The 12,638-nt window shown below is 38.0% G+C and overlaps 1 protein-coding gene across 1 annotated transcript; it reads right to left on the reverse strand.

Annotated features, from left to right (window-relative positions):
- Positions 1-3,960: 3,960 nt before the first annotated feature.
- LOC127859738 (NACHT and WD repeat domain-containing protein 2-like) lies at positions 3,961-12,111 on the reverse strand. Its single transcript, XM_052397246.1, has 7 exons — positions 12,094-12,111; positions 10,522-10,626; positions 8,888-9,030; positions 7,407-7,509; positions 5,849-6,061; positions 4,888-5,058; positions 3,961-4,114 (listed from the first exon to the last, which is right to left on the reverse strand). The coding sequence occupies exons 1-7, from the start codon at positions 12,109-12,111 to the stop codon at positions 4,082-4,084; spliced, it is 786 nt and encodes a 261-aa protein (XP_052253206.1). The 3' UTR covers positions 3,961-4,081.
- Positions 12,112-12,638: the final 527 nt, after the last annotated feature.

Raw genomic sequence — 12,638 nt, forward strand, 5'->3', positions numbered from 1 at the left:
TGACACTTTATGTACCATATTTATAATATAAAGAGATAACTAATTTAATATGAATGTGTGTTATTGATGAAATGTATTTTGTGTGATAGTATTTATGAATTAAGACTTATATATTGGCCATAGATTTTATATTTTGTCAGATTGTCTAAGTGTCACTTAGTGTCTAAGTTTAATTTATTAGCCCAAGTACATGTAGTACTTAATAAATGATTTATTAGTCTTACCTGAAATTGAAGTAAATTATAAAAATTCATTTGTCTCTTATCTTATCCTGACTAAGGATTATAAAGTCTAAAATGTTTTTATTATATTGTATAATTGAAATGTGATACTTTGAAGAGTAGAGAGAATGACCATAATTTTCAAACTGTAAAAAAATCAAATTATTTCCTACTTTAGACTTTAATCATGTTTAGAGAATGACCTTAATTAATTAGGACTGCTATGAATAAATGGACAATAACACCTATATTTTATGTAGGTGGTACATAAAGTTTCAAAGTACCGGTAGTACATAAAAGGTCTGGTACATGTACATAAGGTGTTACACCCTAAAATGTTCATGGTATCAGTGTTTCAATAATGTAGTGTTTCTTATTATGTATTGCTTAGGTTGTTTTGTTTCAAATTTCAAATTTGCATTTATTTTAAAGCATTTTAAGTCATTTTGTGAATTCCATGTTTTTTGTAATAAGGTGAATTATGTTGTACATGGCGTCAAATATTAATTCATGGTCGCTATGGTGTAGAGAATGATGTCCGCTGGGCGTGGGTTCGATCAATACTCTGGAGGTTCTCATTATCGTCTCCATGGACAACACGTTCTGGTGTACCAAGTAGTAGTAGTAGTAGTAGTAGTAGTGGTGGTGGTTGTGGTGGTGGTGGTGGTAGTAGTAGTAGTAGCAGTAGAAGTAGTAGCAGTTGTAGTAGTAGTAGTAGTAGTAGTAGTAGTAGTAGACTAGTGGTAGTAGAAGTAAGATCAGTAGTAGTAGTTGCTGTTCTTGTTGTAGTAGTAGATAATTAATTAATTAGTAGCAGTAGTAGTAAGAGTTGTAATGGCTGTGTTTGTATTTGTATTTAATTCTGATAATACAACACAATGATGCTGCTGCTAACGATGATGATGATGATATGATAATGCTGCTGCTGATTGTGATGATGATTATATGATGGGACTTTGGTATTATAAAATTTGTGAGGTTCAAACACAAAACCTGTTGGATAATAAAACTTCTCATTTTATGACAAAAGAGCTAGATTGTAGAGTAAAAAATAAGTATAAAATTCCCTAATAAGAAAGCTACCATTAAAGGACCATGACTTGTGGGCTTCACCAAAAGCAATGCATGAAACAGTTATATCTCTTTCAAATGCACTCAATATTGCTGTTCCAATTGATATGCTCAGAAATGCTTCTGGATGGGCATACACCAATGAGTACTTTCCTTCAGTTATTTCTTCTAAAGACACATTAACAACACTGTCGCCCTTAGCAGGAATTCCGGACGCCCCCCCTAAGATGTTCCCTCCCCAGACATTTCCCCCATTTTAGTTTTAGTGCTTACATTACCCCCCCCCCCCCCCCCCCCCCACCCTACAATAAATTTATAATGGTTTGGTTGAAGTATAATCTTGATTTATTATAAAATGATTATTTTGCTTATGTAATATTTTTTATATGAAGCAGCTTGTTTGTTGTTTTCTTTGGATTAATCATTCATTATTTTTGTTAAACTGTTTAAGGAGTGCATGTAAATCATTAGTAAGACCTGCATGTTGGTGTACTAGAGGAATACTAGGGGAAAACATGGGATATTCTCAAAATCTTACACATGTTGTTTTTTATATAATTAAATAGGATCAATTGATGAATTAATTCAGCTTGAGTCAACATGGGCTGGGTTGTGGAACTATAGTTATTTGTTGTTTTTAATCCAATTACATAGGGTACTATGTAACTGTCAAAGAAAATATGCATTCATACGCATATAAGCCAAGTGTTGGATGTCACTGATATTTTCAATTTTACTAGTACCTAATTAAGACTAATTAAAACAGAATTGGACTTTCCTTGCAAAGTATTTATTATTAATAATAAAATAAGCTAATGTAATCAAAACATATTGATATTTTAATAATTTAATTCAATGATATTCATAATATTTAAATTTGCCCCAAAAAACTAGGGCAGGTAGATAGGAAGGATTTTTTTTGGAAAACCAACAGTGTTGTCAGTGTAAATATTTGTAAAGCTTCTTCAATTTCAGTTTTACATTTTATGACCTGCAACATATTCTATGCTACTTTATTTTAATATGGTAAGTCATTAAAGTGTTATTTATTTTTCAACTATATAATGTGCTAATCTCATATAATGAATAACTACCCCATTTAAAGATGACACCTAATCTAAATTCATTAATACAATAGTTATAATTGTTTTATTGTAACATACTATTCCACTAAAAAATGACCATCATAGAACATCAATGCTGTGCTTTTACTAAAATTTTCATTGATCTCGTTTATTTAAAGAAAAAAATATCTCAGGCACTTTTAAAAAAATATATAATAAGGGTGTCAAAATTTCGAGGGGTGAACGGAAGACTGTTGTAACTCATATTAAATAAAGAAGGAGATACTGCAGTTTTCCGTTAAGCCCTCGATTTAACAAACTGAACAAGTCAATTTGAACTTCTCTTGCAATGCAAATGGAGCCACTTGAAATACCAAATTGTTCCCATACTAGTCGGCAATATAGCTATGACATTGTGTCTATTCATAACACGCATCAGATACACCTTCTGAAACTTTTTAAGCGGTTTTGAAAACGCTATTTTATTGCAAACTTTCGTCAATAAAGGACACATGTTGTTATACAACCGAAAGTGAAAGTACAGTTTATAAAAATGAATAAAGAGCGAAATTGTTGAAAACTTACGAAAATTTTAATTGCTTCTAACATAAGACCGTAAGACTGAACAAAATTATACTTAACTTTTAAATCATAACATGAAAGTTTACTTATAAAGCAAATTCTTCATTCATCCGCGGACTTCTTTGTGTCGTAGTCATAAATGCCTCCAAATGGAGGTGCGTGATGCGTCTAAGTATAGAGGTGACAATAACGTAGTGACGTCACCATTTATGTATAGAATGGAGACACTCCTTCTTGAGAAGGTCAACGTGACCCGCGTGCAGGCGGTGATAGGGCAGATTGTTTAGAGCCCGGATGTTGTAGTCATCCTCTCCGAAGCGAAGGGGCTGTGACGTCACATAGCGGTCCTCTTCTATTACCTCCCCTTTAGCGTTCGTGTACAGCTTTTTTCTTCCTGGAATAAAACACTTAAAAGCTTATTTTAGCATCGTTCTCGGAAAACTTGCCTTAATGCATGTGCTTAAAGTGTCTTCCAGAGTAGCCCTTAAAGTCTGCACAGGCTTATCCGGGACGGCAATATCCACCTTAACTGGGTTTTTGCTAAGAAGAGACTTCCTTTGAACAAAAAATACCTTAAAACAGAAAGTGTCGTTCCTGATTAGCCTGTGTAGACTTCACAGGCTTATCTGGGACGACACTGTACGCACATGCAATAAGTCCAGTTTTCCTACAGCGAGACTTGTATAAATACTCACGAGCTAGCACATGAATTTGCTAACATGTATATTCGGTGAAAATTTCGATATTACAGGGAGTGAAATAATAAAAACAACATAAATATTCTCTATTTAAAAATGACTTGCGGCTATTTGAAAATAATGAAACGTTTAAAAACTCATGATAACGATAATGCTCTTCATTATACTTCTATATTGGAGGACCAAAAATTATCAAAGACTCACATAGCAAATTGAGCCTCATTGAAAATTCAACGTATATTTTTATTTTTGCATACTAGTTATTGTGATATTCTTCCTGATATAATGACTAACTGTCCAAACATATCATAATTATGCTCAATACTACCATTTTCCCAGGCTCCCGCGAAGAAATCAGCTAGGTTGCCATGGAGACGCTTGTTCTTCGCTTCGTCTGCGCAGTAGAGCCCGTGCGCACTTTCCGTAAATTGACGGTGGTACCAGTTCAACACGCACGCACCGTCTGCACCGCGCTCAACTGCGGTGAAAAAAAAACAACAACACATCTGTTAATTATAGACTATCACAGAGCATTGAAACAAATACGCGCAGTGTGTATGAAGTACATGTACTTTTTAAATGCCTTGACTTATTACATGCAGAATGTAGCTAATTTACCACTGATATTAATTTCATAAAAATCACTTAAAGAACATTGACGTAAGTGTTACTCAGCTGAAAAAAATCTGCAAGCATCAAGGTGAAGCGAACCTATGATCACAAGTTCTTAAGGCAGACGTTCAACCGTTGCGATAAACGCTTTATCTTAATTTTAATAATATGCGACGTTGATATTGCATGGGACATCATTGTCTTCTCAACAGATCGACGTTCGTAAACATTAAATTCAAACGAGAAAATACCAGTATGGTTCAATACCGATATATTGGTTGATGTCCGTCCGTATTAGCACGAGAATTAGAGGGGGCAAACTGCGCATGGGCGGTGTCCAGTAGGTGAATTACTACCGTCTGAATGAATCTAATACATAAGATATTTACACGTTAAATATGTATTATACAAATCGAAGACAATATTGCGATTGCAGTGGCTTATAATCACCAAGTCGAAGGGCGACGTCTTATGAACCCCGTGGAAATGTAGGTACTGTCTCCAACCGACCAATGAGAATGAATGGTCTTTATCGGCCCGATTTAGTGTCAAAATTCTTTGCTCATTGTATTTAAATTTTCTGCACGGATTTTCCTCATTTTCCAGTTATTAAACCTTTCCAGAGCTGCGTGCACTCACCTTTAAGAACAGCGGTGTCGGGCACTTCCGGAATGTGGTCAGCAGGAGTTCCATCTGGGTCTGAGTCAACGTCCGGTTCCATTTCTGCGCCCACGATGCCACTATGCTGTGTGCATCCCTCTGATCTAGTTCCGGGACCTGTATGTACCTATCCTCGTCAGGAAATAATTTCTATAAAAAACGGCAAACATGTATCACAAGTTTATAATGAAATATTTTGCGTTTGCTGAATTATTTTAAGGACTTCTTAGCGGTGTGTTTTTAAGTTGTAGATCTACACAGATTTTGATGTCGTTTGGTATTTAAAAAAAAGTAATATATTCCTCAAATACAAATCAAATACAAAATGTGGCCACCAGTGTTTTAAATAGTCAATGGACACGTAGATACATAACTCTTCTTTATTTTTTGTAAACTAGAAAAACTGGTTTTAAACAGATAGAAAAAATATACGGTAACCAATGTATATCTTAACACTTTATGGAGCAGTCATGAGTGAAAATTTTGATTTGTTATGGTCACGAGTGATTAAAATAATCAATAGTCTACCATATGTAATACATGTTCTTAACTTATGCCTTTCGCCCTATGTGGAGATAAACTGATGACTTTCGCGGGAATAATACAATTTGGACGTCAACATAATTTTTACTGTTTTAAACAGTAAATTCTCAGTTTTAAATCAATGTTATTTCCCTATAAGCCACATGACAGCATAAATAAATTACTAAATCAATAATAATAATGATAATAATAATAATAATAATAATAATAATAAATAACTGTTAATAGACAGGCTACTGACAACTGAATATTAATGTAGGTTCGTGTGTTGCTCTTTATCACTCATAACAAGGTTTAAAATGTACAGCCGGGAGTACTTATATGAATAAATATCCCCCTTACATAGTATTTTATCTTTATAATAGTACACCTGTTGCCTTTATAAAAGTTCCGCTACCTTGAGGGCCGGAAACGTCTCGTATTTCTCCTCCGGAAGTGATGACACGATAATCTTACAGTGAGGCGGCAGGGAGGCCGGAAGCCACATCAAATAGCGGCCATTGTGAGAGGTGTCCAGCTGGTCAAGCGAGTCCAAGATGACCACGAGTGGGCACTCTGCCGTGCCGTGCTTTAAGAGCAGATTCAACTGGACTTTTAGGAGCTCAACGGTCTGAAAAAGAGAAACTATTGTTAAGAATCCACATGACGATTTATCTTTGCACGAGGCAAAACAAGAAAGGAGTGTTTTAAAGAAAATAGTATGGTACTCGATATACATTTGTGTCGTGTTCTGAGAAAACTGGGCATAATGCATGTGCGTAAAGTGTCGTCCCAGATTAGCATGTGCAATCCGCACAGGCTAATCAGGGACGAAACTTTCCGCCTTAACTGGATTTTCGTGTAGAAGAGACTTCCTTTAAACGAAAAATACCATAAAAGCGGAAAGTGTCGCCCTTGATTAGCTTGTGCGGACTGCACAGGCTAATCTGGGACGACACTTTACGCACATGCATTATGCCCAGTTTTCTCAATACACGACTCATATGAGTCCCGCCCTGGGAAAACTGGGCTTAATGCATGTGCTAAAGTGTCGTCTCTTGGTAGCATGTGCAGTCCGCAGGGGCTAATCAGGGAAGACACTTTCCGCCTTATCTGAATTTGCGTGTGAAATAGACTTCCTTTATACGAAAATTTCCATAATACCGTACTGAATTCTATAATATCGTATTGCATAGGTTAACTGGCATTCTACAATATTTAAGACTGTACGACCAGATTTATAATGTAAGCATGACTATGACAAAGAAGACAAATTTTAAGAAAAACATTACTAGCAAAAAATAATAAGAACAAGAGCACCGCATAACGGGTGCCAACGCTCGGCTGCGGATGCATTTTGAATGAAGGAAAGCTTTTCAAAAAATTTTAAGGTCACAGTGACCTTGACCTTTGACATAGTGACCCAAATATATGTGTGGCATGTAGAACCCATCAAGGTGCAACAACATATGAAGTTTCAAAGTTGTAGGTGAAAGCACTTTGATGTTAGAGCCAATGTTCAAAACCTTGACATAATGTTAAGGATTTAGCTAGACGCGGACGACACGACACGACGACGGACACGACACGACGAGCTGGCTATGACAATACCTCGAGTTTTCTCCGAAAAACAGCCGAGCTGAAAATAAGAAAAGGGTGAGTTGCTATGATGAAATTATTGATGATGATGATGATGATGATGATGATGATGATATTGACGACGACGACGATGGTGATGATGATGATGATTATGATGATGATGATGATGCTGCTGCTGCTGCTGATGATGCTGATGATGATGATAATGATGATGATGATGATGATGATGATGATGATGATGATGATGATGATGATGGTGATGATGATAATGATGATGCTGCTGCTGCTGCTGCTGCTGCTGCTGATGATGATGATGATGATGATGATGATGATAATGATGATGACGATGATAATGATGATGATAATGACACACATACCAGGCCGGTTCGTGGGCTTTGATTCCCCAGCATACTCAGTTGTTGCACCAGACTCTGAAGCAGAGGCAGTACGGAAGAATTCTCCACTGCTGTACCGAGAAACCTGCAGCCCAGAGAAATATGCGTCATGTGATGTGTTAACGTTTCAGGTACATAATAATAATGAAGCCTTGCTCTGTGATACTATGCTAAATGCATGTGCGTAAAGTGTAGGCTCAGATTAACCTGTGTGTGAGAAACTGGGCTTAATGCATGTGCGTAAAGTGTAGGACCAGATTAACCTGTGTGTGAGAAACTGGGCTTAATGCATGTGCGTAAAGTGTAGGACCAGATTAACCTGTGTGTGAGAAACTGGGCTTAATGCATGTGCGTAAAGTGTAGGCTCAGATTAACCTGTGTGTGTGAAACTGGGCTTAATGCATGTGCGTAAAGTGTAGGACCAGATTAACCTGTGTGTGAGAAACTGGGCTTAATGCATGTGCGTAAAGTGTAGGACCAGATTAACCTGTGTGTGAGAAACTGGGCTTAATGCATGTGCGTAAAGTGTAGGACCAGATTAACCTGTGTGTGAGAAACTGGGCTTAATGCATGTGCGTAAAGTGTAGGCTCAGATTAACCTGTGTGTGAGAAACTGGGCTTAATGCATGTGCGTAAAGTGTAGGCTCAGATTAACCTGTGTGTGAGAAACTAGGCTTAATGCATGTGCGTAAAGTGTAGGCTCAGATTAACCTGTGTGGACTGCTCAGGCTACTCAGGGACGACACTTTCCGCGTTCTCTGAAATTTTTCGTTTACATTAAAACTCTTACAAAAATCCGCTCCAAGCGGAAAGTGTCTTCGTTGATAAGCCTTTGAGGACTGCACAGGCTTATCTGGGAAGGCACTCTACGCACATGATTTAAGCCTCGTTTTTCCAGAACAAGCCGAAATATATGAATAATGCGTTTGCGTGTAAATGGTAGCAAAATGACGTTATTTCTTATGATAAAGAGGACATCACAATACACTGCTAACGGACTACACAAAATTGATAAATCGCGTTTATTTAGTTTCTGCGACCACAATTTATTCGTGGACTCATCATAGAAAAAATATTATTGAAGCCTCAGGCCAAAACTGGCCTACTAAACTTCGAAATACACAAACACGTAAACTAATGAACACTTTATCGGTTTTAATTTATAAAGGTCTTACAAAACTACGAAAAAAAGTATATTCGATAAATTTGTCTCTTTCGCAACTTATTTATGACATAAGTAAATTTACTAGTTCCAATACTGCTATATCGGTAGTTCATATAGGAAACCTTATTTTAAACAGTTTAAAACAAATACTGCATTTTCCATCATCCATCGTCTCACTCGCGCGCGAGTGCATGCGTGCGTGCGTGCGTGCGTAAGTGTTTTTTTTTTCCAATGAATCTTTACACCCACCAGTTCGAGGGCACTCAAGATTTGCTCAAATCGACATGGCATCAGTTACCTTAACACGAGCATGGGCGTCTTGGCCAGCAAGATCTTGCTCAATTGTTCCGACATCGCCAGGATGGAATTGCCCGAACCTCTAATTCCGTGCACCACGAGCGGGGCCTTTGTCGATTTGTCCATCAAGTAGGATATGATCCGCTGTAAGAGAAGAATGCACAGTGGCAACAAATGGGGCTCGTGCTGAGAATACAGGGCTTAATGCATGTGTCGTCCCATAATAGCCTGTGCAGTCCCAACAAACTAATTAAGGACAACACTTTCCGCCTACACTTTGATTCTCGTTTTAAAGAGACCCATTTTTAATGAAAAAATCAACAGCGGGAAATGCCGTCTGTGATTAGCCTGTACGGACTCCACAGGCTAAATTGAGAATAACATTTCCGCACATGCATTAAGCCATGTTTTCCCAGAGCGAGGCTCAAATCTTAAGTCATTTATAACTTTCACACGTTTTGTCTTAGCTTCATGTTTAACAGTAATAATCGAACATCCACATACTATTAACACAAATACTATATTTAAGTCCTAATACAGAAAATACCTTACACAAGTAACCACCAATTGATTACTCTCTACAACTACTTATTAAGATAAACATTTAGTTCGCCGTGGCGTTATGGATAAGGTGTCCGCCTAGAGATCGGGAGGTCACTGGATCGACCCCCACTGGGGGAGCGTTCTCTAGATCTTTCCCAAAGACACCAAGTACTAGTTATATACTCAGGAAACGGACTCGAGAGCGTTTCTTTAAGCCTGAAACTTTCGATGCAATAGAGCTAAAATAAATAGGTGTAAACTAAGATAAACACTGGTGCCAATTTATTTCTGATCACCACTCTGTCTTGGACAGTTGGAGGATCCTTGATTGAAAACCCGAACATACTCAAAGTGTAGTATACAGATTTGAATACGATAGAGCATTACACAATTAGGTGTAGCAAACTAGTAACAGAGAAATCGCTCATGATTCTCCAAATTGATAGCGTTGGAATGTTGAGCGCGTGTACATCCAGCATCTCGGTACGTCTATGGAACACCGCGCACAACCGAATGTGCTGCAAAATTCCTCGGTGAGTCGGACGTGCAGAAGCTTTCGATTCCGAATAGCTTACGTCACCCGGGAGATCATGTTGTCCGCGAAGTCCTTGCAGAGGCGCGCCAGGTACTTCCGGTGCTCTTAGCATGTATCCGGCTTGATACCTGCGGCGCAAACCGGATGTGCTTTAACATTTGAACATTAATATAAAACACAATCAATCGTGGCATTTAAATTGGTAAAGAAGTAATTGTCTTGACATTAGATTCATTGAATTGAAGGTGTACATGTTTAGTAGCGATATTTGTTTTCTCGTCCGCATATACAATCCAATAGTGGAAAACACTGTTACTGTTACTTTTATTAAAGGTGCGTATAAGCGTTTGATTGTCTGCAAATGGAAAAGAGCGTCCGTAGCTGATCCCGTACGCTTGTGAAAGCCAAACGCGGGGAATAAGGGGCTATTGTCGTCTAAAATCGTGCGTAATTGTAATTGAGTTTAACCCTTTCCTGCTCAAAAGCGGAGTGTAAAAGGGTTCAGCGAATGTATGGCCGACCAGTCTTTGGGCTCCCGACATACTTTCCCGGCCGACCCAGTGCACGTTGTAGTGGAAGATATGGTCGGAATGCATGCGCCGCTCCATTCGGTGCTCCTTGAGTTCCCGCAACCTCCGCCTTCTCCTGCGCACCCCGGCACTCTGCAATACATCTGAACGTTTATTGACGTGACAACACACACTGTTCGTGAGAACATGACTATATGTGAAAGAATGAACCATGTTACTGAACGAACCACGTGAAAACACACACTACGTGATCACGTGGATGTATGTGACAGAATGAACCAAGTGACAGAACGAACCACGTGACAACACACATTACATAAGCACGTGACTATACGTTAACAAAACACGTGACAGAACAAACCACGTTACAACACACATTACGTGAGGATGTGACTAAATGTGACAAAATTAATCACGTGATAGAACGAACCACGTGACTGCAAACACTAGGTTAGCACGTGACTATGCGTGACGAAATGAACCACATGACAACACACACCTCGTGAGCAAGTGACTATACGTGAACAAATTATAATACTGCCAACTTTTAAAGCATGTTTTTGGCCTCTCATTTTTCTGTTCCAAGCATGGTATAATTTTAAAGATCTATATGTCGTCTTGAAAAAAAAATGCAATAAAAAGGCATGACCTACGAATGCAGACACGATAAAAACATCGTTTTTACAAACCATTGCTCCACAAAAGCCCCATACAACAGAAAACACACACTTAACATAATATTTTAAGTTAGAATGCAATTGTGGTCATCAAAATTCTCCATACACATATATGATATAGGAAATAGCCACATATTACAGGTCTAAGATTTTTAAATGGCTTTTATGCAAGAAGAGACAAAAACTCTTGAGAAATTACACGATGTTTTAGTTGAACATAACCTATAAAACTTAAGCTTATAGCAAAACCATCAGGAGACTGTACTAAGGCTAAATTAATTATTGTGAATAGTGTAAAGTGGGACAAAATTGATAAACAAAACTATGCTGATCTTGTTGCTTCAAAGCTCAATAGTGGTGGATCGCGTATTAATCAACCGATAGAAAGGTCAGTTACTGATTTGTAATATTATGTGCCATGCAGCTCATGAAGTACAGGGAGAAAGGAAAAAACCAAGAAACACTAAACCCAAACTAGCAATTTGGAACAATGAAATATCTCAATCCTTAAAGAATCTCAGAATAATAAACAAACTATGGAAAGCGAATGGTAGTAAGAATGACTCGTGTGACCAGACATTCATTGAAAGAAAGAGCGCCAAGAAGGAATTTAGGCGACTATGTAGGGTTAGTGCCGCTAAGAAATTGAGCGATGAGAAACAAGAGATTATGAACTCTAGGTCATGTGACAAGAAACTATTTTATAAACTGATTAATAAACAGAGAGGATCCCTGAAACAAGTGGTTAAAGATCTATATGTAGGAGAAACACTCTACTCAGGAACAGATGGTATTCTCGAGGGGCTCAAAGCACACTTCGAGCATTTAGCACAACACTCAGACGACACCGATTTTGATAAAACCTATCAAAGTCAAGTTCAATGTGAGATATCCGCAATCACCAATATCGTCTCCAACTCACCTGTGATTCCTGTGACATTTGCTGAACTGACAAAAGCCCTGAAAACAATTCATAAAGGTAAAGCGGAGGATATTTTTGGTATTAACATAGAGCACAATGTATTTGGCCCGGACAGTTTAAGAACTAGTATTCTTGAAATCATCAACATTATCTTCAATAACCGAAAAATTCCTACCTGTTTGAAAAGAGGCATCCTAACCCCGGTCTTTAAAAAGAAATGCGTCCCATCCGAAGTAGGGAATTACAGAGGAATAACAGTACTACCTACTCTGTGTAAAATTTTAGAGACAATTTTAAGAAATAGAATTCAAGACTGTATTTTAAAAGTGCAAAACGCTTCACAACGAGGCTTCACGTCAGGGTCTTCCCCGTTAAATGCTGCTTTTATTCTGGAAGAGTACTATCGTGAGTGTACAGACCTAAAAACCTCTGCTCATGTGGTGTTCTTAGACGCCAAGTCAGCGTTCGACGTGGTCGACCACTCACAACTTCTACGCAGACTTGACCATGCAGGTATAAACGACGGTCATTGGCTCCTCTTCAAA

Source organism: Dreissena polymorpha, chromosome 15, assembly GCF_020536995.1.
Source record: "Dreissena polymorpha isolate Duluth1 chromosome 15, UMN_Dpol_1.0, whole genome shotgun sequence".
Lineage (NCBI taxonomy): Eukaryota > Metazoa > Mollusca > Bivalvia > Myida > Dreissenidae > Dreissena > Dreissena polymorpha.